The sequence below is a fragment of the Taeniopygia guttata genome, chromosome 3 (genome assembly GCF_048771995.1).
Source record: "Taeniopygia guttata chromosome 3, bTaeGut7.mat, whole genome shotgun sequence".
NCBI classification, from domain to species: Eukaryota; Metazoa; Chordata; class Aves; order Passeriformes; family Estrildidae; genus Taeniopygia; species Taeniopygia guttata.
The window spans coordinates 55,541,802-55,565,637 of NC_133027.1; the positions used below are offsets into that span (position 1 = coordinate 55,541,802).

The window sequence follows — 23,836 nt, forward strand, 5'->3', positions numbered from 1 at the left end:
GCATCAAACAAGAAAATTTTGGTTTACAAAAATACAATTATGTACATAAATACTGCAGTGCGTCCCTCTAGAATGTTCCTGAGATTAAAAGTCATGATAAAAATTACATGCCTACAGCATATTCAATTTTAAAATATCTTCAGAGGAGCAAAAGAATTTCACGGTAATAAAAATTCTATACTGGAAATCTTTGCAGTGAGGGAACCTGAACACGCAGACTTGGGAATCAAATTATACTCGCTTTTAAAAAAATGCAATTTGTCTTCCAGCCTCTTACTCAAAACTTTCAATTCATGATACAGTCGTATTTAACTAATGAGGTCAAATTTCTGTATGTATGCTGCTATGAAAATTGCCCTCAAGAAAATAGGGAGGTACTTGTTTCCTCACAGGATTTGGTCATTTCTCTTCCTTAACAAAATTACAGCTGTCATTTCCTTTGCCTTAGGAATTAATTGCACTATTTATTTTAGCGTGTTATTTTAGAAAGTTTCCTGTGTTAAATAAGTTTTAAGTGAATAAATCTTTCTGAGGAAGAGATTGTGAAGAAATCCTTTGTGGCACAAGATGTTGTACCTGCTGTATGCATTCCACTGGCATTGGTTGTTATACTATTATTATTTTTGTCCTGTCATACTAAAAAGGCTGGATTTCCTGATCTGCAGTGTTCATTTTGCACCATTAGTAGTGTGATAATTACTTTTCTGTTGAAGTCAGTGAACCTGAAGCTCCTACTTAATTTAGTCACAGATGTTTTCTTGTATGTAATGTATAAAAGGTATTCAACAATATAAATGTAAACAGTGGAATTAAATAGGTCTGTTTCTTCTATGGATTTGTACTAATCTTGATGCCTAACAAGGTGTTAATTGTGCATCTGCTTTTCATCTGTGATTTTGACATTTGTTAAGGTCTTCTTGTTGGCTCCTTCTGTGGTAGATAGCAAAGCAACAGCTCATATAGTAGTGGGATTTCTTGTAGTCTTCACTCTAAGAATCATTCTGTCTGGTGCCAATTTTTAGAAAATGCTCATTATGTAATTAGCATCTCCAAGTGCTCGGAGTATCTGTGATGGCTTAGTAAGAATTGGCCAAAGTGTTCTGAAATTCTTAAATAGCAAAAGAAAGTATACACATAATGTCATCAAATTCATATGACTTCACATTTGTAGGAAACCAGGATATATCAGGAAATACATGTGGAAATACCTTCTGAAGGCAGAGTTTGAAAAGGAACTTCCCAAGGGCTGACTTTAAGACAGGAATGTACACACCCCACACATCCCCACCTTGAGAAATTCCCTTATTTCCACATCTCTTGCCCAGTTTTTCTCGATAGGAGGAAGACATTCTGCAAATTTTTGGTCTGGCAAACTTAGGGAGCAGCTGGATAAGAAGTAATGCAAAAGCTGATGCAAAGAAATATATATATTTTCAGTGATATTTTCGGGATCATTAGCAGCTGCACAACAGGGTGTCAGTAACTGTACTGACAAGAAGTTGATGCCCTGTAGGGATGAATGTTGGGCAGAGGAAAAGGAGTAAGTGTTATTTCAGACAGCTCCTGAAAATGGCCTGCATAACCAGCCAGGCTTTGTAGGACATGCAACTATAAATGTGGGTTTCACTCTTCCCACCTTATGATACGGACACATCCACTGCCTCCATTTGTGTATTTTTCAGTTTCAGTTATTAAATCAAGTGTGTTGGTATGGTTTACATAATCTTGGTTCACACTATTCTTGAGCCTTCTTTGCAAAATTCATGTCAGTAGTCATGCCATTCTGTGTAAGTCAGAAATAAGATCCTTTATTTATTTTATAATGATACAGCATCCTTTGTGTGGGAATCCTGGTGTGTCAATAGTATTGCTAGCAAAAGATGTCATCATGCTTAGTGATTTTTCATGATGTATTAATAAAAATTGAACATCTTCTTTCCCTCAGTGGAGTACTACAAACAAAGGATGCCATAAAGCACAAAGAGTGTGAAGATGAGGAGACAGAAAATAAGCCGCTCATTTCAAATGAAATCAAAGGTAAATTGGCAGTTTTTCATTTGTTTCAGATGAAAATCTGCAGAAGTAAACAAGTGTGATGTCCTTTGAAATTTTCATGAAACTCTATTGCAAATTATTTTCCACATTCACTGTCTGTGTCCAAGAATTTTTTGACAGCAACATTTTTAGCGCTGTGTCCTGGTTTGGGACAAATTTAGAAGGGAACTTCCAAAGGGATGTTCCTTAAAGGGCAAAATTCAGCAGCCTTTCCCCCTTCCTGTTGGGGAGATTATCTTGTAATCATCAAAGCTTTTCCAAGAACTTTATTACAGGTTTATAGATGAGTGCAAAATTAATAGCAATATAAAAAAATCTCATTTCAATGATGTTTTTCCACTGACTTTTCAAAATAGTTTATTAAACCAGTCCGAATTGTAAAGGTACAGAATTCACTTATTGCCTAAAAAATGTATTGAAAGTTGAAGCATTTACACATTACACATATAATGCAAAATTAAGGTGACTTAATTAACCCAGCCTCAGTCTTGCTGAGGCTGATGGCCAGATTGTGATTTCTCATTGGTGAGACAGGAAAATTCTCATATGGCCTCCAAAGATTTCTTTCAGTGTGGACTTTCCTTCTGTTCCATGATTCTGTGTGGCTGTATGTACTGCTGTAGCAAAACTCTTGGCTGTTCCCAGATCCAGTTGGACAGACTGAAGCAGCTGTTCATTAATAAGTTTTATCCTCGTTGTTTAGAAAGAATACAGCACAAATCCAGAATATCAGTCTTATATTTAGTAATTTTTTCACATGTGAACCTTAGTATCAGGCTTGTTATTAGACTGAGTCAGTGCATTGTTGCCGTGCAGCTTTGCTAAAATAATTTTATTAACTGATACGAGGTCAATGCAAGTTAAGTGTCTTAATTTCTTAATCTTAGTTCCTTGTATTTTTATATTATTTTCTTCAGCAAATTTTTGTACAACAGTTTGTAAAGTTTTCATCTAAATTGAGTAATTGGCTTGAGTAACTCTGTTTCTTCAAGAGCTACATGTCTTGCCTTTTAAGTGAGCTCATTCCTTTGAGACTAGTAGAGCTTGCATAAAGACAAAATTAAGGTAGTGGTTTATTTTTAAATATTCACCTGATTCATTTTCTTAATCTTAAGACATTATTTATCTGCCAGTACTTTTCTGATAGATCTGAGGCACTCTGGTGAGTGTGTAAAATTGGAGAGATTCTGTCTATTGTAGGAGCTGTGAAAAAGCTGTGGTTTGAAACATGTAGTTCAGAATTCTAGAAAAAATTAAGCATTAAAAGAAGCAAGTCTCTAAAGCAAATAGAAGAGACTTTTAAGTAATTTTTAGCTATTTTGTTTCAGCAGGAAGGAGCATTTAAAATTGTCTGGTATTGTTCTTTTAATTCTAAGAAAACTGGCCTGATTTTGTGAAGCATTTTGAGTTTTACAAAATTGACTGTTTTTCACCTACAACCTCTGCTTGCTAGGTTCTTGCATAGTTAGATTTAGGAAAATAGAACTATTTTCTATTCTATTTAGGAAAATAGAATAGAAAAATTTCTTACATTATTGTCTGGAAAAGTTGTCCTTTTTAAACACATAATGTTATTATGTGTTTAAGTAGGATGGCACATTTAAGCTGTAAGTTGAAAATGGATCATTAGGTTCTTGCTATCATAGTCATGGAAAGCTCAAGATAAAATAATTGTGAATTTATGAACTGTCACTGTTGGTACCTGTGCATGTTGCCCTGATTTTTTGGCATGTCAGTTACATTGTTATTTTTCAGCCTGCTTTTGCCACACTCACTTGACCCTACTGATAGCTTTATAAAATGTGTACTGCTGTCTTCCGTCTGTTTGGAGAAAGATACTTTGGAGCTAAAGAACTCCACTAAAATCACTGCCCCTTTATACTAACGTTTTTTATGGGCATAAATCATGTGCTTAAAAACATTATATATGCTATGAGCTACACCTGTGCAGGAGGCATTGGGCAGTGTTAATGGTCTCTCAATAATGCTAGAAAGTATTTGCCACTTACCTTCTATGAAATATAAGTTTATATTTTGTTCTGTGGTAACTCGCTAAGAAGATAGAGATGAACTATCAGAGAGAAGGATAACAAGGTGGCATAAAGTAAGAACAATGTAAAGTCAGGTGGGCTGATGCTGAAGCAAAATGTCAGCAGAGAAAACATAGTTTAGGTTTAAATGTGTGAACTTTGTGCATCTGGCTGCTATCTCATGAAGCTGGCAAGCAGATTTTGTTTCTTCACTTAAGTGGTTGAAGAAGCTGTTCGTGGCTCTGTGATGGCTAACCTCTGGTGCCACTCAAGTTACTCTTCTCCAAATGTTCCAGTTGAGACATAACTTGGAATGTAGCTCATATTTTCTATGGCCCAGAAAGACAGATTGACTCTCTATGGGAAGCAGGGTGTGCAGAGTGAGAAATACTCCAGAGCATGTGGGTAGGGAAAACTTTCAACTATTAGAAACAATTAGAAAGATACTGTTCAGTAAAATATGCTTTACATTCAGCAGAGTTGCTACCTTTCACATTCCTTTGTAATTGAGATTTTTATTAGTATTAGAGGCTCTAAGGAGCATTTGTAAAACAACAGTGAAGTGTAAAAACACATTTAGGGAACTAATTGAAGAATGAGAATATAATGGTTAAGGAGTCTATTTAAAAAATGAATGAATGGGCTGACAGTGATGGCTTAAGAGTCAACTTTAGAATAATAGGCATTAATATGAAATTAGGCTAAATCTTGAAAGTAAGAAAAAAATTAGGCTAGAGGAGCAGAACAACACAAGCAAATGTAATAATATCCTATATTAGGTGTATTATAGATCAGTCCCACTGTGCTGGTGAAAATCCATAATGGGAATTTGTGCAAATGTGTGAAAATTAGAACAGTAAGGATTGTGAGAACTTGTGGTTAATAGCAGCTTCTCAAAAATGAAAGTAGAATGGAACTGCAACAGAAATTAACAACCCAAACAAAAATAACAGGGATTTGTGAGTAACTGCATGAACCATGTCATTAAGAGTAACTTGTCATTGTAACTGCATAAACCATTAGGCATTAAGAGTGTATTTTGTTGGTTGTTCCTTAAGAAGTGAATTTCAGAGGTTTTCCACAATTTTGTTGGCAATTGGGAAGCCCTTGGGCCTGATTTCAGAGAGCAGGCATGTTGCTTTCGCACTGCCAATGTATCTAAATGAACAGGGATGTCATGTGCAGTTTGACGTCATTCGAGGTATGACTCTTCACTCTTTCCTGCTGCACACATCTGCAGCTGCTGCTTTTCTCTAGACAACAGCAGCATGTGTCTGAAGACACCCTCCCACCAGTACATTACCTTTGGGGACAGTGGGATGGGAGATCATTCCTTCCATTATGGATGAGTGAGATAAAATGCAGCATGGAGGAGTTTAATGTTATTTTCCAAACAAAACATTCAATTAAAGTGTAAGCAGAGAATTTGCAGACATTTGCGTTTTTTCCTCAGAAGAACTGAAAAACATTTTGTTGTGGATGAGCCATAAATGTTGTGTGGGCTGGAACTGTATAACTGATTCACTTGGAATTTTGTAGCAGTGCAGTGCTGCTTTTGATTTTCTAACAGCTAAACCCCAAAATTAAGTTAATTCTTGTATTGCTGTACTACTATTAAATGTGTTATTTATTGTACCAAAATATTTAAAATTGTTTGACCTTTGGTGTGTTATGCTAACAGCTCTGATGGCATGGAATTGTGCTGTGTTGAAAGAGAATCCTTCCATGTAGGAGTAGTTACATTTATAGAGAGCCAATGTAATGATAGTCATACTACTGGAAGAACATTCATGGCACTTCCAATTCTGGTATGGCATTCATGGCATTTTACTAGTCAAGCAAAACAGTACAGCTTGTGTAGGGAGGCCCATGAATAGAAATGAATGTGCTTTTACCAAGACTGATCTCATCATCGACTGTGGGATTTAATTCTTGTTTCTTGCTTCCTGTTGCTGAAGATGTTGAAGAACTCAACACACAGAGGCTTCTCTCTCAACCAGTTATAGTGTCTTCTAAGTTGCAAATCCCTGGTCTACCCTTGCGCTGGGAACAGCAGAGCAAGCTCCTTCCAAATGTAGCTGGGATCCCAGCCAGTAAAGTTTCTAAGTGGAGTACAGACGAGGTAGGTTCCCTCTTTGTCTTCTATCTTATTACCACTGTCCTTGAAGGCTGATTCAGAGTTTTAGATTATCCCCATAGATGAAGAATAATACATGAGTACTCAGAGGATTAGACTCAGCCAGTCCTAATGTAAATGATCCCCAAAATGCTCATTCCACTGCCATCCAGCCCCAGAAGCAGAAGTATTAATTCATATGTGTATTGATACAGATAAATATGTGTATATATATAAAAGCATATTCATTGGTATTGTAAAGAGAAGTGCTAAATGTATGGCCGAGCATATTGAGTGCTCATGGTCTCCACTACCAACATCTAGTCCCCACACAAACATTCTAGAGGAATGGACCCAAGTTGTAGGGGTCTGCATGAAGCAAGGAGCTATTTCTGGTGCATAGTTTGGATGTGGCACACTGCTTTAGAGAGTGAGAATATAGTGCAGAGAAGAACTGTATGGATATGGTCAGGCCATAATACCTGATTTTAAGATTAGAGACTCTGTTCAGGTATGTAACAATGCTTGGACAGACTGAATCTTATCATTGCTTTACATTCCCAAGTACCTGTGACTGCTCTCTGCACCTGAGGCAGTTGGATCTCATTTAATCAGATTAAAAAAGAAGTATGACTCTATGCACTTACAGAAGAAGGTGGAACACCTAATATGAGACTGTAAAAACAATAGCTAAAAGACTTTAATGATTGTCAGCCTTACAGACTATTTTGAGAAAACATGTGTCTTACTGAATCTTTTGTTGTATGCTTTGGTGGCAGGTCTCTGAATTTATACGGAGCTTACCAGGATGTGAAGAACATGGCAAGGTGTTTAAAGATGAGGTTTGTGAATTTTACTTAAGACAGAGAAAACAAAGCTTAGTAGAAATACATATAAATTAGTAGGATGAAGTGTATGGAATCATAGAATCATCAGGGTTAGAAGATATATTTAAAATATTAGGTCTAACCCTCCAACCCAGCACTGTCCCTCTAATCTCTAAACCTTATCAACCAGCACCAGATCCAGATGCCTCTTAAACTGTTCCAGGGATGGTGACTACACCATCTCCCTGGGCAACCCATTTCAGTGCCACATTGTTTAAAGTCAGATGCAAATGTGTGGAAGATTAGGTTGGTTTTCAGGTCATGAAGTAGGAAAAAAGTAAAGAAAAAACCAGTCAAGTGTCGGCCACGTGTTTTTTCAACTTTGTTCCTGATAATTGAAATTATTTACAAACTCTGTGATTTACTACTGTTCTCTCTTCATCTGGTTGGACAAGATTTATAAACAAGTATGTTATTTTAGTTCTCCAGGATGGTAATAAGTAAAACAAAGCAGAACAGTGGTTCAAGATAACAATTTCTTAAAACTCATTGCATCTTGTCTGATCACTTTAGCTATTGATGCTCTTCCTCTTGATGTAGCCAGTTTATGAATGTGATTTAACTGAGCAGGAATTGAGAAGATCTGAAGGTTCTGATGAGGTTCAAAGGAGATGTACTCACTCTGTGAGCATGCCAGGTGTGCATTTCTGTCATCTGAGAAGATTTTTTTTCCAAAGTTGTCATTAGGAATGGATAGGGCTTTTAGATACATTAGGCCTTATAAACTAGGTTGTCTTATTTTTTTTTCTGCTCAGAGGTTTGTTATTCCTGTTAATGCTTAGCTTCAAGAAGGCAGTTTGATCACAGATGTCAGAGTGTTCAGGTGCTTATCCCAGCCAGATGACCTGAATGGGCAGAGTCAGCCAGCCTTTCAAGTGAAGAATAATTTTGGTGCTTAGGCTTGGGAAGGCACCTCCTGAGGAAAATGCATACAGATGGCCCTGCTAATCTCCTGCAACAGAAGTTTTCAAGCTGTTCTGTAGACTGTAATGACTATCATAGCTGCTTATCAAAGGACTGAGAGGCTGCATCTCTGGGCATTTGGCACTAGCTCAGATGTTGAGCATTTTACTATTCAAGCCTCGATCATCCCCTATGTCACTTAGGGTGTCTTATCAATGAATTTAGAAATAAAAGTTGGCATATTGCTAATCAAGCCAGCAAGTGCCGTGGAGATGCTGAATCCTTAACACTTTCATTCTCAGAGGTGTGAGAAACTATTTCCCTTCTTTAGGATTCAGCCTCTCAGGCTTTGTCTGTGACTAGTAAATTAAGTGTCCCCCACTGAGGTCAATGAGGTCATTGAGACATGGACTGGCTGACATCAGTAGGTAGAAGATGCTGGTTCAGACTTCTACTATGGAAATGAACCCTAGGCCTGCTTCTGTTAAGATGCTTCAGCTTTTTATTGGGGGAACCCAAGTTCACACACTTCGAGTTCTGAGCCCACCAAGTCTGGCTTTGTGTACAAAATGAGTAGAAAGTAATTGTAGGTTACCACATGGTGCTGTTCTGACTGTAGTGTTCCTCAGAGTGCTGGTGTGTACTTTGCAGCATATCTGAGTCAGAAGACTTGTTTCCTAGCCCTACAGAAATTTAGTCTGTTTTTATCTCAGGTTAATATCTTTAAGGCTCAGCAGTGCTCCTGTCTAACCACAGTTGCATTTTATGTATAGCTATCCAGCTTACACTGAAAGTTTACTTATAGATACCCAAGTGATCCAAAGGTTACATAGGAAATGTTGGCCCCATTGAAGCCCCTGAAGTGAGGACCCTGGGGGCTCTTCCTGTTGGGATTTAGCACTCCTGCTGCGAGAGTGATTTACAGGAGAATGTTCATTTGTAATGTTTAGCAAAATATCAACAACACAAAATAAAAATATTCAGTATTTTGAAATGTCCTGTTATGTTTGTGTCAAAGAGGCAGTTTTATTAGCCTGGCCCTTATTTTCATCCAGGATCAAATTCATTTCAGTTTTCTATTTAGTGAGCAAAGAAGTGGTGGCCTGAAGGGGATTCCAGCTCTGTAGCTGGGAGTGAAATCCAGAAGCTTCTCCTATGGATGCTTGCATAAAAGGAATAGCTAAGATATTTAAAAGCATTGCTGTGCTTCAGTATAGTTGAATTATACTTAATTTATCCACTTTACTTTTTAATAGGTTTTATATTTTTGGTATGAAAATGAGAGCTGTTTAGCTAAAAATTAGCCAGATGGTTGTTTTAGAGCATAAAGAAGATCATCCTGTTCTCTTAGACTAGCTGATGTGTCTAAAGGTTGAAATCAAAGCTCTCCTGAAAGCATTTGAAAGTGCTTGTATTCAGCCAAGTTACTGGGACTTTTCTTGTTTTCTGAAACTTTTATACTGCTGCACTGTCAGACCTATTAATAGCTTTGTGTGTTTTTCTTTTAAAGCAAATTGATGGAGAAGCATTCCTGCTAATGACCCAATCAGACATTGTCAAAATAATGAGCATTAAACTGGGACCGGCCCTAAAAATCTTTAATTCCATTCTGATGTTCAAAGCTGCAGAGAAAAACTCGCACAATGAACTTTGAAGATAATGGAAAATGTACACGAACCAGCTTTCTCCACTGGAGCTCATGTTTTATTCAAAGCACAAAGACTCACTGGAAGTGTTGAATAAGGACTCTCAGAAAGGAAGAAACTTAGGTTCAGCACTGGTGGACTATTTATATTCTCCTGGAGCCAGTACACATCTGAATCCTTCTGGGAAGTGTTCAAGCTTTTGGGAAGGTACTGTGTAACAAACGAGTCAGCTGGTCTTATTTACCAAACTAATGGCGCTAATTCTCCATGGATGGTTAGGATCCCTAACTCTCTCTGGACATCAAGAAAACCTTCATTAATTATTTATGCTGTATTATATAAGGGAACGTTAATATTTTCTAAGGATTCTTAAATTGTACTTCATGTACCCATTTTACTTTTCGGAAGATTTTACTTCATTTTATCAAAATAAAAACTGATCAGCCAAAAATTAGGCTACAGGTAGCCAGATGAGACTGTTATGGCTAATGTGTATTTGTGCCATAGTTTGAAAATGAAACACTTAATTTACATATGTGACACTTTATGCTACAGCATATTACTTTACAGATAATAAAACTGTCTGTTTGCTTGTAACAAAACAAACCTTGTTGGGGTTGAAATTATAATGCTTTTTTGATAACTGAATGTTTTTACTTTTGCACGATTACAAAAATGTTACGTGAGTTTTGCCACCAGCATCTTTAATGTATTTTATCAAAAGACCAGTATAGAGAAGGCTGCAACTGAGAAATAAAGTTTGACTTCATAGAAGATTTTTGTTTATGCTGCACAATAGACTCCCAGCCATTTACATGGAGTCTGCTACAGCTTTTCAGAACGTGGAAGAAAATAGGGGTATTTTGAGGCAAGGAAATTAGCAGAAAAGGAATTACATTCAATCATGTCTGCACTTCCCAGTCTTCAGCATAGTTACCACAACAATGGAGAAAAGCTGTGCTCAAGCTAGGACTGCTACCCTGGTTTCATATTCAACAGAGGTTTGTTTTCCCAGGGGTGGGAGAATTATTTTACTCACCACTTTCTAGCTGGAAACTCTGATTTGTAAATGAATAAGGCATATGGGGAAAGGCAAAGCACAGGGAAAAGGATACTTACATGCTTGTGGTGCCCCGGCACATGCTAGGTGTAAAATACATGCAATTCACAAGGTCATTAGCAGGTGGCAGATGCCACCAGCAGGTTCTGAGGTGAGGCGACCTCCTTTCTTGGAGGATTGTTAGAAGGGAAGTCGTTGCCCGTGGTATATATACACGCAAGATGTAGACCAAATGCACTTTATATGGGAGAAAGCCTAGCTACCTGTGTACTGAGGGTTGCTCCAGAATGTTACTTTGCAAGAAGAGAGGGAAGAGTTGGATCAGGTTTTTTGGCAGCCCTCTGTTTAGTGCTGCAGTGGGCAGTTGCTCAGCTGTAGAGCTGAGAACAAACAGAACATTCCCATTGCACAGAGCTTGGAGAATGTTACATCTTCCCACAGATATTGGTAGGCTTTTCTTTGGCTGGAGTTCTTAAGTTTTCACTCTCTGTGTCCCTTCCAGATCATGTAGGTGACTGGTACATGCCATAATATGAGGTGAAACAGGGTCAGTATTAAGTAAGTTGCATTGCTCTGTTAATTTCCTCCCATAGCATTGCATAAATAATATTTTTACATTTTGTTCAATATGTGTACGTTCAAATTGCACTCTTATTGTACTACAATACAAATAAAACCTGAACTGGAGCCTCTGTTACCTTTGTCTGTGCCCAGGACTCCCAGATGAACCCAGCTGGTCCTGATGGATGTGGTGTGGAGTGATTCCTCACTGTAGCTCAGTGCAGCCAGGAGTTTTAAAAGAGCAACTTAGCTAAGGCTTGTGCCCTCTCCCTCAGCACTTACTCCCAAAGCTCATATCCTCCTGGCCATTACAATCAGAATGCCATTTATAGCCCTGGACTTTGTCACCAGCAGGAACTGAAGTTGCACAGGTAGATAAGTAAAAAGCCAAATTCTTCTGTTTTCTTTCATTCTTTCCTTCCATGTAGTTTACTTTCCTTTACCCCCTGTGTCTGTCCTATGTGTCAGGTCTACAGCCTGCAGTGATAACCAGCAAAGAGATTTGCAGCTCAACAGAGATTACCTGGGGAAGATAACACCTCTCTGAAATTTTATATACAACTACTTACAAAGTACTGTGGTTTAAGAAGTGGATTTAAGTTAATACTGTTTACAAGATGTAGAATAAACTTCACTTGAACCCAATTTTTTACTCATGCAGCTATCACATACAACAAATGAGGACATACATAATCCTTACTTTTGTATTCCATGTGTTGAGGTAGCCGAGTGTAGCCACCTCTGTTACAAAAAGTACAGTCAACAAATTCACTTGGATTCTAAAACCACTCATCAGACCTACTGAATCTCTGAAATGGCATTGGTTTTTGTTTTGTATCCGTGGTAGCCTGGCCCTCACACTGATAAAGGTTCCCTGCATTCCATGGGAACCATGTGAAGCCTATAGCAGGATAACTCGGCCATCAAATGCAGCCATCCTCCCTCATCCAGAAGGATCTCCCACTGTAATCACCACCTTGGAGTCACCCCTGCCAAACCTAACCAGCCAGAATTTAACCAGTCACACTAGCCAAAATTTAACAAAGCTTCTGTGATCTTCCAGGCTGTGTGTTTGAGTGTTTAAAAAATTACCGTGACCACAGGTGCTGCTTTGCCTATGCTGATAGTTTTGGAACTGGTGGAGATTGGTCTCTAATAGAAAGCAGTGTTTTAATAAAAAGCCAGTTTTTATTTCTATTTAATGCAATGGATCCTGGCTGGTGTTCCTATCACCAGGCACTTGTCCAAAGCCGTCCACTGCCAGATAGTATCCCCTGTGATTTTCAGACAGGAGTTAGGAATAGAGTGTTGGGAAAGAGAGAAAGCTGTGGAAGAAGAGAGGAGGGCTTCTACTCTGTGTGGGCAGACAGAGTCACCATGTGGAGAAAGTTGATTTGTTCCGAGGAACAAATTCGGAAAGAAAATGAGGCGTTCCCTCTTCAGCACCTAAGCTGTGGTTACCAATGTACATGGCAGCATCCCAGATAAGTAATTCTTGCTGCTTTGAGAGCTCATGTTAGGATCCCTGTTTAGTAAATTCAGGATTAATGTTAAAACAGAATGTTTCATGCAAGAAGAAAACAGTAAAAAGTAATCATCCTGCACTGAAAATCAGGCCCACCATTTTAAACCACAAAAATTATTATATTTGACTCTCAGCAATCATAATATTATGAAGTAATGGTAATAAGTAAATGTTTAATTTGTGCCATTTCAAAATATTAACTCTATTACCATCTAAAGCAGTGAAATGCTTATGTTGACTCATGATTTTTTTTAATTCTTACAATCAAAATATCTGAATTTTTCAAATGCTCCATACAGAAAAATAATACATAACACATGAAGTAATCTAGAAAATTTTATTATCTCTAGACTGCTCTAAAATCTACATTTAAAATAATGAAACTGCTTGAGTTTTAATTTTTTTTAGAAGTAGCCAGTACAATAAAAAATGGAGGGCATTACTAAACATAACTTTTAAATATACATACACTTTCACCGGAAAGAATGGCACAAAGGGATATATTTTGATAAAATATCAAATGCTTCTGAGAGGAGTGCTGGGTGCACCATTAGATACTGGAGGCTGGGGATCCTCCAGCCCTGTCTTTAACAGGGTGGGCAGGGATGCTGGATTCCTCACCTCAAAGACCAGGGACTCCAGGAAGTTCAGTGTCCTGTGGATTCTCTTTGGGCATGGGATATCAAACACATGGAATGCAGCTACCAGTGCCGCCAGAGCCATGCTGCAGTCATTGAGCTGGGCTAACTCTTCCCTTTCTATGTACAGGGCAAACTCACATGAATTCATGTTGAAGGGATTTTTCACTTCCAACACGGGTGTCACTGCCTTTACCTAAATTTAAAAAAGGGTATTTCAAATGATGCCACAACATTGCTACAATGAACAGATCAGAGAATTAAGTAAGCCTGATAACGCTGTTTTGAAGTTTGGTAGTATGTCTGTGAGTATTTCTACTCAAAAGGTAGGCTAATGTCACCTCTCCCAGAACTAAGCTGAGCCACCAAAAGGCCAGGTGATGTGCAGCTTTTAAAAGGAAGAGATACCAAGGCTGCTTGTTGGCTGTCTCCTACCTCCTCATTCACTGCAGCAAACAGACTGGAGTCATCTCCAAAGACCTCTGGCAGGAGTAAACATGCAGCAGTCATTTTCATATCTGTCAAAGGCAAGGATTTCTACTAAATTACAAATGAAAATTTTCTGGCACTGTAATATCATCCTAAAAAAACAGACTGCAGCCTACATAATAGTTAACAGCTCAGTAGTGGAGCTATTGTTCAGTCCACTTTGAAGAGTAGTTTGTACCACAGTCAATATTTAAGCAACTCAGCTGGTAATGAACATTTGTGTCAAATAATTCATGGGACTCTGCTACTCAATATTACAATTCAATATTCCTCACAATAAGTAAGTTGGCCTTTGAGTTGCTTTTAGTTGAGTTTGTGAGCTGAGTAGTCTTCCTGCTCTCACTGCCCTTCCCCAAACTCCTCTCTCCCCAGTAAACTGGAAGTCTGGGGAGTCCTGTTTCCAGGACTCTGCTTTGCAGGCTGTGGTACCAGCTGGTGCTGCAGAACCTCCTGGCACCTGATACCTGCTATCCCTCTGGCTCAGCTGTTATTGACTATAACTTCTTTTTTGCAGGTCAGGCTTCTGGTGTCATGTGCCTCACTGAATTTACCTTGCCATGCATTTATTGTCTAGGTGCCAGGTCAAGTTATTATTAGAGAGAAAAACAGAAAAGTAAAGGCCTTGGGACTTTACTAAGGTATAAGTCAAAATCTCTGTGGACATGCTGCATAAGAAAAGGGGAAATTACTTACTATATCCATAGATTTCCTTGGCCAAAGCTATGAAAAGAAAGTCCATAAAGGCTTTCTGGATTAGACTATTCATTGAAGAATTTTAATCTATCATGAGTACTGTTGTTTTTAATCTTAGCGAAGGAAATCCCCAGAATTTTAACCTACACTTCTTGCTTCTTTCAAAGATGACCTGGCAATAAATGGAGAGGAACTGCTATAGGACACACATGTGTTCATATGGTGTGACCTTGGATTTATACCCTGGCATTATGCCTTTTGGACAGAAAGTGAGTCTAAGGAGGACTTCTCAGAGAGCTAAGCTTGGCACAGGCAGCAGCAGCTGGGGAAGAATGGCAATTCCAAGTGACTGCTTGAAAAGTTCTATCCCTGCAGAACCACACTCCCCAGACTTCCCAGACTGAAAGAAGCTGAGTGTCAGCAGGTGTTTGCTCGCCCACAGCCAGGGTACATGGACCTCACCAGAGGTACCAGTCTGTGTGCCCTTTTTCCTGCAGTGTGTCTCTGCAGAGATGAGGTACCTGAAACGGTTAGTGAGAACTACTTTAATTTTACTGGGATAAAGATTATAACCATAGAAACTTGACTTGTAAAGGAAATTGTGTCTTTTTTTAATGAGGCTATTTCTAAAGCAGAAAATTAGTTTTCTGTGGGTATTTTTAGAAAATAATAAGCCCTTGTATCTAGAAATACATACTTCTGCTCATCTAGCCATACTTATTTTAAGGTAATTACTTACTTTATCAGACCTGCAGTCTTTTATTCAGTGAAAAAAAAAAGTTTCAATACTTGACTGACTTAATTTTCCTACTAATTTAGTAGCTTTTATTCTCAATGCTTCACCATCACTCTATATTTTCAAAGAAACCATAACATTTTTGAAATGTCTGTGCAGTACAATTGAAAGTAGTCTAGTTCCATAAGTAAGAACAATTAGCTACAACAAAAATCTGATACTCAGAGCATAGGAGATTCATACTGACATTTCAGAACGTCTTCCTCTGTGTGATGCTTCAGATTTTCTTGCAGCATAATGCTAATTGGATTATTCCTCACCACATACAAGGACAATATGTTTTCTGAATAAATCTCCAAAATCTCAACAGTTTTCTTATAAATGTCCATGTGTGTGAGAAGCTGGAACTCCCTAAAAAGCTAAAAGAAAAACAAGTATTTGGTACTGCAACCCTCAAAACCAAAACTGTAAATAATTCATGCACTTTGAAGACAGGATAAAACTAGCTCAGTTAAATAAGATTATAAATTTGAGAGGGTGATGAAATTTTTTTTTCCGAAGCAGGGAAGGAATACATCAAGTAAACAGTGACACTGGTGGTACGTGTGGCACATTTAACTCAGAGTTAAGCTAATGAACCTTTTAAAATGGGATTAGCTTGATTATGAGTTAAAGAGAACATTGCCGATGGATACTTCAGTGGAAATATCCTGTGAAATACATGCCTACAGATGTATCACATCTGTAACACAGGATTCAATGTCATTATTAAAAACAGCTCTGTTACCTGATAAGGGCATCTTAAGAAAGGAAATAGTTTAAGAATATCTTTTAAAGGTGCCTTATCACTGATCATCTTTCTCCGTATTTCTATTGTCGCATTCATTCTGTTATCCACTTCTTCCCAGTTCCTCTGAGTCTTCATATATTCTCGATTGAGCCACTTAATATGTAAATCCATTGCACTGCCTTTAAGACGAGCAGGTTCTTCCTATGAAGAAATTAGGAACAGCATTGTAACAAATCAGTGTTTTTATCTGATTATTTAGCTTTTTTAGCTCCAGTTATTTGATGTGACCTCTGTGATATGAGCATAGCTGAGCTCAGAAGAAAGGGTAGTGTGGTTTCAGTTCCAGCTCTCTGAACTCACCCTCGTATTCTAAGTTAGACTAAGGTCTCTTTTCATATAAAACTATACCTGTCAGCCAAGTCCCCCAAGCCCAAATTGCATATTTGAGACTATTCATGAAATTCCTGTTCCTGTGTCTGGTTTGGCTCATTGTGGTTTATTGGAAATGAGTTGTCAGTTCTAACAACAACTAAGTATTTAGCAATATTAACTCTGTATTACCAAGGGAATTTTAGTATTTTCCTCTTACCCATACAGGTCCTAAAAGCAGGACAACTAACTTTCCCACTTATGCAGCTGGAATTTTTACCCCCAAGGAGACCAGCTGAACTAAAAAACCTCTTATTAAAAACAATTATTTGAGCAGTTTGACTGTTAGTGCTTTCAAAATGTATTTTTGTACACGAGGATAGCTAACAACCTTCCTCAAAATTATCATTATTGTCCCTGATGTAATTCCAGAGCCAGTAATTACTAAGAGGAGGGGTGGCTATCCAAAGCAGTACACCAGCTGGAGTAGCCTGAGTGTGTGTAGCTTACCCATCAGTGGACACAATGAATTTGCTCACGGAAACAAGCTGAGGGGCATAGAGATGCTCAGTTGGTACAGTTACCATCCTCAGGCTGCGTTGCCGCTGGCTCTTCCTATCTGTATTGTCACTGATGCAACTGTGACTACACATGTTGGTGGCCTGTGGGTCAATGCCAGAGGGACTTGAGACACTTAAAAATGCTCCCAGAACACTTCTGACATAGAGCTGTGAAACACACAACATCCCAAACCACTTTGCAGTGCTCTGCATGTGCAATTAAACTTTCCATTTTAATTAACATCCTTCATGCATGTGATATTCCACGAATGGCTGCACAGAGTACACAGTGAAAAACCTGCCTCTCTCCTAGTATATATCCATAGATACCAATAGCATTACAGAAGAAAATAAGTTCTGCATGCAGGACAGTTACCTAACTTGACCCCTGCATGACTCCCTAGCCCTTGCTAGGGTTCTGTGTTAGCACAGTCTGTGCTCTTTCTAATAGGAGATTTCAGTCTTCATTGTGTTATAGCAGTAGTGTTGTATGAGTTTGCCCAAGTTGGGCAACTCCCTGGGGGCTCCCCTGGCAGGGGAGACCCTCCTGGAGCAGTTCTGTGTCAAGAACGAGAGACGCATTGGACTTTTTCGGTCTTTAGCTTCTGCTTATTGTTATCTTATCAAAACTTCAGCACACAGTCTGCACCAGACCCTGTGTGCAGGAAAAACAGCACAAAAACGGCCAACAATCTCTTGTTACAAGGACTTCTAAGTCTAATCAAAAACTAAGCTATCCAATTAAGAAGTCACACCTAAATTATTTTCCTTTCTAACCCAATACCTGAGCCCTAAAGACACGCAATGCAGATTTTTCTACCTAATTACAAGATACCACCTAAACCCAAGAAGAAGAAGGAAGAAGAAAGAAGTAAAATGAACTTAAGACAACACCCTATATCCTCCATCTTGAACCCATCTATAGCATATTAAAAATCCTAAATCCTAAATTTTTCACCCATGTGACATACTATGATACTCTCTTCAATCTCTACAATCTATTTCACACTTTTGTGGTTTCTAGTTTACCTTCAGGCTTTAGAAGTTTTCTCCATGAATGAGGGTCAAAGTCAGTGCACCCCTGGGGGTCAGGACATCCCATAGCAGACAGAGATATATTCCCAGTGACCTGGGTTCCACAGTGTTGTGACCAGATTGCGTAGGCATTCCTGGCCTCTTCCTCAGAGAACAGGAGCAGAGGTGGGGAGACAACTTAGTACCACACCCTCCCCTACCTGCCTGGGAGAGGTGCTAGGAAAAAGTATAAATGATGAGTATAAGTGAGGTCATCAAGACTTCACTACACTGGGCTTTGTGGACTCCCAAATTTTATATTTAGCTTTCATTCTTTACAGTTATACAGCCTTTAGTATATTTTTTTCTCCTTCAATTACTTCTCCCAGTCACTTTTCCAACTCTCATAAAATCATACCTTCCACAAAATCCTGCCTTAGATGTGGCAGCTTAACTATACGCCGTCAGAGGAAATGCATTTATTTGTTTTTCTTCTGCTACCTCTGCTTCCTAATTGTCATACTGCATTCAAAACCTATTCACTATCTCCATGCCAATATAGTTTTACAGATGTGTCATAGTCTGTCCTCAGCCATCTCTTTTCCAGCGCCAAGACTGTCCTAAGCTATTTAATCATTCCACAGATGAAAGCTTATTCATATTTTCAATTATCCTTGTTACTGTCTTTGCAAGTTTTCTAATTTCACTGTAATCTCTATGAAATAGGTGCAGTATAACTTAAAGTACTTGTTGAGATGTACTGGGACACCACAGGGGCATACAGTGGAATAATGCATTGCCTGTTGTTCTTTTCTTAAATTATTCAATTATTCTGTGCAATCAACTTTTTTTTTTTTTTTTTTTTTTTCCTGACTGCTGCTTAGCATTGTGCCAGATATTTTTTGGCCTAGCATAAAAATAACATTTGTGAATGGTACTAATAAACTCAGAGCCCATCTCCATATGTGTTGTTAGGACTGGGTTTTTTTCTTGTGCCTTATTTTCCATCTATCAGAACTGATTTTTATCTGCTGTGTTTTTTCCCCTGGAATGGGGTCCTCCTGCAATTCTTTGGTCTTTAGTATCCTTGGTAGCATGATAAAATGTAATCTGCCAACTAGACTACTTTTCCTACGTCATTTATAAATATACTGAACTGCTTAAACTAAGCATTCATAGTCTTTTCCACTGTAAACCCCAACCATTTCTGCATAGCCTTGTTTGTTCTTTTAATTGTTTATCCATTCAAGGACCTTCCTGTTTATCCCCTCAGATTATATCCTCTAAGAGCCTTTGAAAGGCATGTGCTAAAATCTCTTCTGAATTTAAAGTAAACTGTATCAGCTAGATTGCCTGTGTCCTCAGGCAGTACTTGCAGAATACTTCAAAGAACTAATGAAATTGTGAAGAATTAAGTCTGTTTACTGAAACTTTGTTGATTCCTTCCTAATGTGTTAAACTCTTGGGTCTGCATTACAGTTCTTGCCAACTTGGCCAGTGAAGACAGAAGGTTTCTTGGTCCATATGTTCTCTAGCTATCTCCTGCAACTCTAAAAACTGGCATCAAATTAGTTACTTCCAATTATCTAGTACGAGAAAAATTGTACATCACAATTAAAAAATTACCTCTTAAAAAATTAAACATTAAAATTAAAAACATTAAAAAATGTGTCATTGCTCATTTTAGTGAATTATTCTGTCCCCTTTACTGACATGCCAGTCTTGAAACAGATGCCCTGATACTGGCCATGAAGAATGGTCCCAGTAATGTCATCATCTGGACTCACCTCCTGAAAGTCCTTGCAAAATCTCTCTAGTTTTTCTGGTATGGCTTTATATTCTGCCAGCCGTCCTATATCTGGGGAGTGCATCTTGAGCACTCCTGTGTCTTAGCAGCATCAGGCTTCCTGCTCACCCTGGATGAGAAAGCCTTTATAACCAGTGCAGAAGAGACAGAAAGCCACAAAAAAGAATTCTGTGCAAATGTCCCCCAGATCACTCAAAGTCATCAGAGTTTTGTTTTGCTGCTGGTGTGTCATCTCTGCAAGCTTCCTGCATCAGCCTTTGATGGTTTCTGGTATGAAATTTTTATTGGCTACTACTATGAATACCATCCTAGTATTCACATATTCCCAATTGGGCCATTCAGCTATTCCTTAACCTGCTAATTTGCCCTTGGACAGGCTGTCCCTTCCTTCCCTGTGACCAGTGCACAGAACTAAGGGATGACCCATTCATGTCAGTCTCAGTCTCATGCTTTCTCACACACAAAAACTTGGGCAGTTGTTAGGGCTTTTAAAATTACATTTATGTTTTTATGCTGTGCAAGAGCTAGCTTGAAGTCTCTGACTTCAAACAGCTCTTTCACTACTGGCTTCTCCTGTGGGTCTGCTTTCAGGCCTCCTGCTCATAAAGCAGGAACTTCTTCAGCCAGCTGGTGTGGAATATGGTGGCTCATTCCCTGAGGGCCTGTCACCTTCCATGTTTTACTTGCAGAGACAAGAAAGCAAAACAACTCGACCCAGTGTGCTGCAGCCACAGACTGACTGACTGGGCTGCTTAGAAACAAACACCCAGAAGAAGTTGTGACCTTTACACCAGCTGCTCTCCAGCCCCCTTTGCAAGGCTGGAGAAAACCTAAATTTCAAGCATCAAATCACTGCTTGATTTGATGCACTTTCCCTGTGGTCAGCTCTGTCTTTGAGAGATAGTTTAGCTGATGATATTATTAATTAGCTAAAGGAGACCATTTCACATTTTCATCGGTAGCAATGGCAAGCTACCAATAGAAATATGGCAGTTGTATAAGGAAGAATTGCTGTCATAGCTATTTATTACGGGGGAAAAAATAGCAATGGAAGGCCAAACTTTGTAGTGCAAATCATCTGTTACCTGGGAGTAATACAAGCAGAAGTCAGTGTTAGAATTGGTTGCCTTGCCTTGAAGCAATCACTATCTGTAATCTTCCCAGCTTCTTTGATTGTGAATAAGTTGGCTTTTAAGGTAAGCAGAAAGCTGAGAGGTGGCTTTCTTTTGGTGGAAATAAGTTATCTCAGCGGGCACCTGTTTGATTGGAGAATGATTCCAAGTATAATTTAGAATATTTTATAGCTAACTTTAACATTGCAGGAGGAATCTAGGTTTGGGAAGCTGGTTACTGAGCTCATTTATCAGCCCACCTCTTGCTTATTTAGGGAGGACTCTAGATCCTCTCCAATTCAACCATCACAGTGAGAAAGCCAGTTATAGCACAGCAATATTCCAGTAAAATTTGACCATAAGTTTAAAGCTCAGTTATTTTGATAATGTGCAAAACCAACCCTATCTAGACCAAAGCTGGGATGTCTTGTCTCAATATCTGAAGAAGCCACAGCTAACAGTTCAGCACGTATACCAGACAGAACTAAAAAAAAAAAATAGCCTCATTAAATGAGGAACCTCTTGAGGTCACCCAACCCCTCTGGCCAGATTTTCAGTTGTGTCACCAGTAACATCCATTTTAGTTGCAACAATAAGAATGTTAATTGGTGATATTTAATTATTTTTGTGTACAGAACTTTGTCTTGTTTAGCAATGTACATGCTTAGTTTATAATGTAAAGGGTTTCCTTTCTTTTAAAAAAAAATTTAAAAAAAATATTTCTGGAACAAACAAAAATTTATCTCAGCATCTTTAAATAAGGGGCTGCCTTATCATCACAAGCTTACAGGAAGTGCAGCAGAACAGAAAAAAGGCAAAAGGATGTGGAAAGGAATTTAATGAGGCAAGCAGAGGATACCCAGTACCTGTCAGAGTAACCTAACCCTAGCCTGCAGGATGGTCCTGCCAAGGCTCCTACTCATTCTGTTGGATTCACACTCAAAGAATGACAGCAGCAGAGAGCCCATCCCTTAGCTCCCATGCCCACAAACACTCTTGGCTTCTTGGCATCTCAGGTATTGGTGACTGAAGACTCCAAGTCTGGGAGGCACACAGGTTGTAGGGCTCTTTGCCTATACTCCAGATGCCTTTTGACTGTTACTCCCCACCTGCTATCATGGTTCTACTTGAACCATATACAAGCAGATTGTGTTAAGAGATGCTCACATTAAAGCAAGAAAACATACAAAGAAAAAACCACTAGACTCCAAATTCCTAATTCCTCCCATCTCCTGAAGCAAGAAGACAGTCATTTGATTGGAGGCAGATTTCTAAATAAAAGCCCAATTCCTAAATGTCTTTCTGATGGATCTTGATTCTTCCCAAGATTGTATTAGCACCTTCTTGTAAAAAAGCCCCAGCTAGCAGGGCACTTTTATGAAACTGTCACAGCCAAGGCAGTGAAACTGCTACATCAGTTTGTGAGGAGGGAGGGAGCAATTCTTATGCATGATGTGATCTCCAAGCTCTAAGCTTTCAGTTACTGTTGAAAGCCACCATCATAAATCGTAAAGGACATGAATGGTAACACCAAACATGTCTGCCTAACCAAAGAGTGATGAAAGTGCCTCTGGTGTGTACAGCAGACAACTCATTGCTCTTTACATGGGTGTAGACCAATTCCTGAATGGTCAATGCAGCCTAATTGTTGCTAAGGTTAAATAGAGATCTCTTTCTTGAAGAATGCCAACAGGACCTACTGGCTCCTCAGTTTGAGAGAGTGAATTCAAACAGGAGCAGAGGAATTAGAGGTATATATGAGGACACTACTGCATGCTGTCAGTCTGCTCACTGCCAACCAGTGATCCTGGTTCCTCACCTGGGATGCTTTGGGAATATTTCTTTGAGGCAACTCCTTTGGATGGAGACTAATCTGCTTGCTGGAAAGCAATGTAAAAAACATGTGATGGTAATGAGAACCATCTCCTGAACAGTGGTGCTGTGCAGATAGGTCAGTGGTGTCAACACTGAATGGGAAATACTTTAACACCATACATTAGGACTGGGATGTAGTAGCTGATGGGTAGTATTGTTGGTACAGCCTCCATCTTTCATTATTATTGCTTTTGTCAATACAGCAGCTGTTAATAATATTTCCTTTGAAAAACACGTTTCAAACTTTCCTTGCTAGATGCCAATGCATATTCTAAGTCACGTTATTGCTAAGAGCATTGATGTTGCTAACACCTCCTGGTTGCTGGGTCTACCTGCATTAGTTAGCATCAACACTCAAGGTACTTACACAAGAAAGTCTGACAGTAGTTAGGACTCTTGTTTGGAATAATCTTTCCATTAATTGGCTCTTATAACTTCTTCAGGGTGAGAAACAGCTTTCACAGTTACTTCAGCAAGCATAATCTCTATGTCTTGATATTTGAAAACTGAAAAGTGGGTCTTGCTATTTTGAAACACATACAGACACAGGGCATCATAAAAGCACAGTGTATAGAACAACTTTTTACTACTACTGTTGTAAGGGACAGCCCTTTTTTTTTTGTGGTGACAATCAGGATCATTGGAATGACGTTTACTATGATGAATATTGGGCTGTTTTATATCAGGAGGAGTGATCAAAACACTCAAGGACAATAGGAAAGTGATGGTCTGCTCAAAAAAACCCCCAAACACTGGAGACTGATCTGGAACAAGCATGAATCTAAGAAGGCAGGCTGTAAACTGGGCACTGCTCAAGGTCCATCTTCTCATCCTGGATGAGTGGGAGAGGATTGAGAAGACATCAAAACCATGCCTCACCTCTCATATCCAAACACTGCACACAAAGACAGGTGAAACAGCATGGACAGGCTGCTTTCAAGCACAATGAGCGTGTAACCATCAGCAGGAT

General features: G+C 38.9%; 2 protein-coding genes across 9 annotated transcripts in view; one reads left to right on the forward strand and one right to left on the reverse strand.

Annotated features, from left to right (window-relative positions):
- The window catches only part of L3MBTL3 (L3MBTL histone methyl-lysine binding protein 3), an 86,265-nt gene extending 74,881 nt beyond the window's left edge, over positions 1-11,384 (forward strand). For all 8 annotated transcript variants that reach the window (XM_002190364.6, XM_012572644.5, XM_072926896.1 and 5 more), the window contains exons 19-22: positions 1,946-2,037; positions 6,044-6,207; positions 6,981-7,043; positions 9,502-11,384. In XM_002190364.6, coding sequence (XP_002190400.2) covers positions 1,946-2,037; positions 6,044-6,207; positions 6,981-7,043; positions 9,502-9,645 — 463 coding nt within the window. In that variant the 3' untranslated portion in view covers positions 9,646-11,384. The remainder of the gene's footprint in view (positions 1-1,945; positions 2,038-6,043; positions 6,208-6,980; positions 7,044-9,501) is intronic.
- Positions 11,385-13,299: 1,915 nt separating this feature from the next.
- SAMD3 (sterile alpha motif domain containing 3) overlaps positions 13,300-23,836 on the reverse strand; it is a 41,478-nt gene continuing 30,941 nt past the window's right edge. Inside the window, exons 8-11 of the mRNA XM_072926122.1 lie at positions 16,127-16,330; positions 15,587-15,758; positions 13,857-13,939; positions 13,300-13,617 (exon numbers count right to left, since the gene is read on the reverse strand). Of these exons, the coding sequence (XP_072782223.1) occupies positions 13,300-13,617; positions 13,857-13,939; positions 15,587-15,758; positions 16,127-16,330 (777 nt within the window). The remainder of the gene's footprint in view (positions 13,618-13,856; positions 13,940-15,586; positions 15,759-16,126; positions 16,331-23,836) is intronic.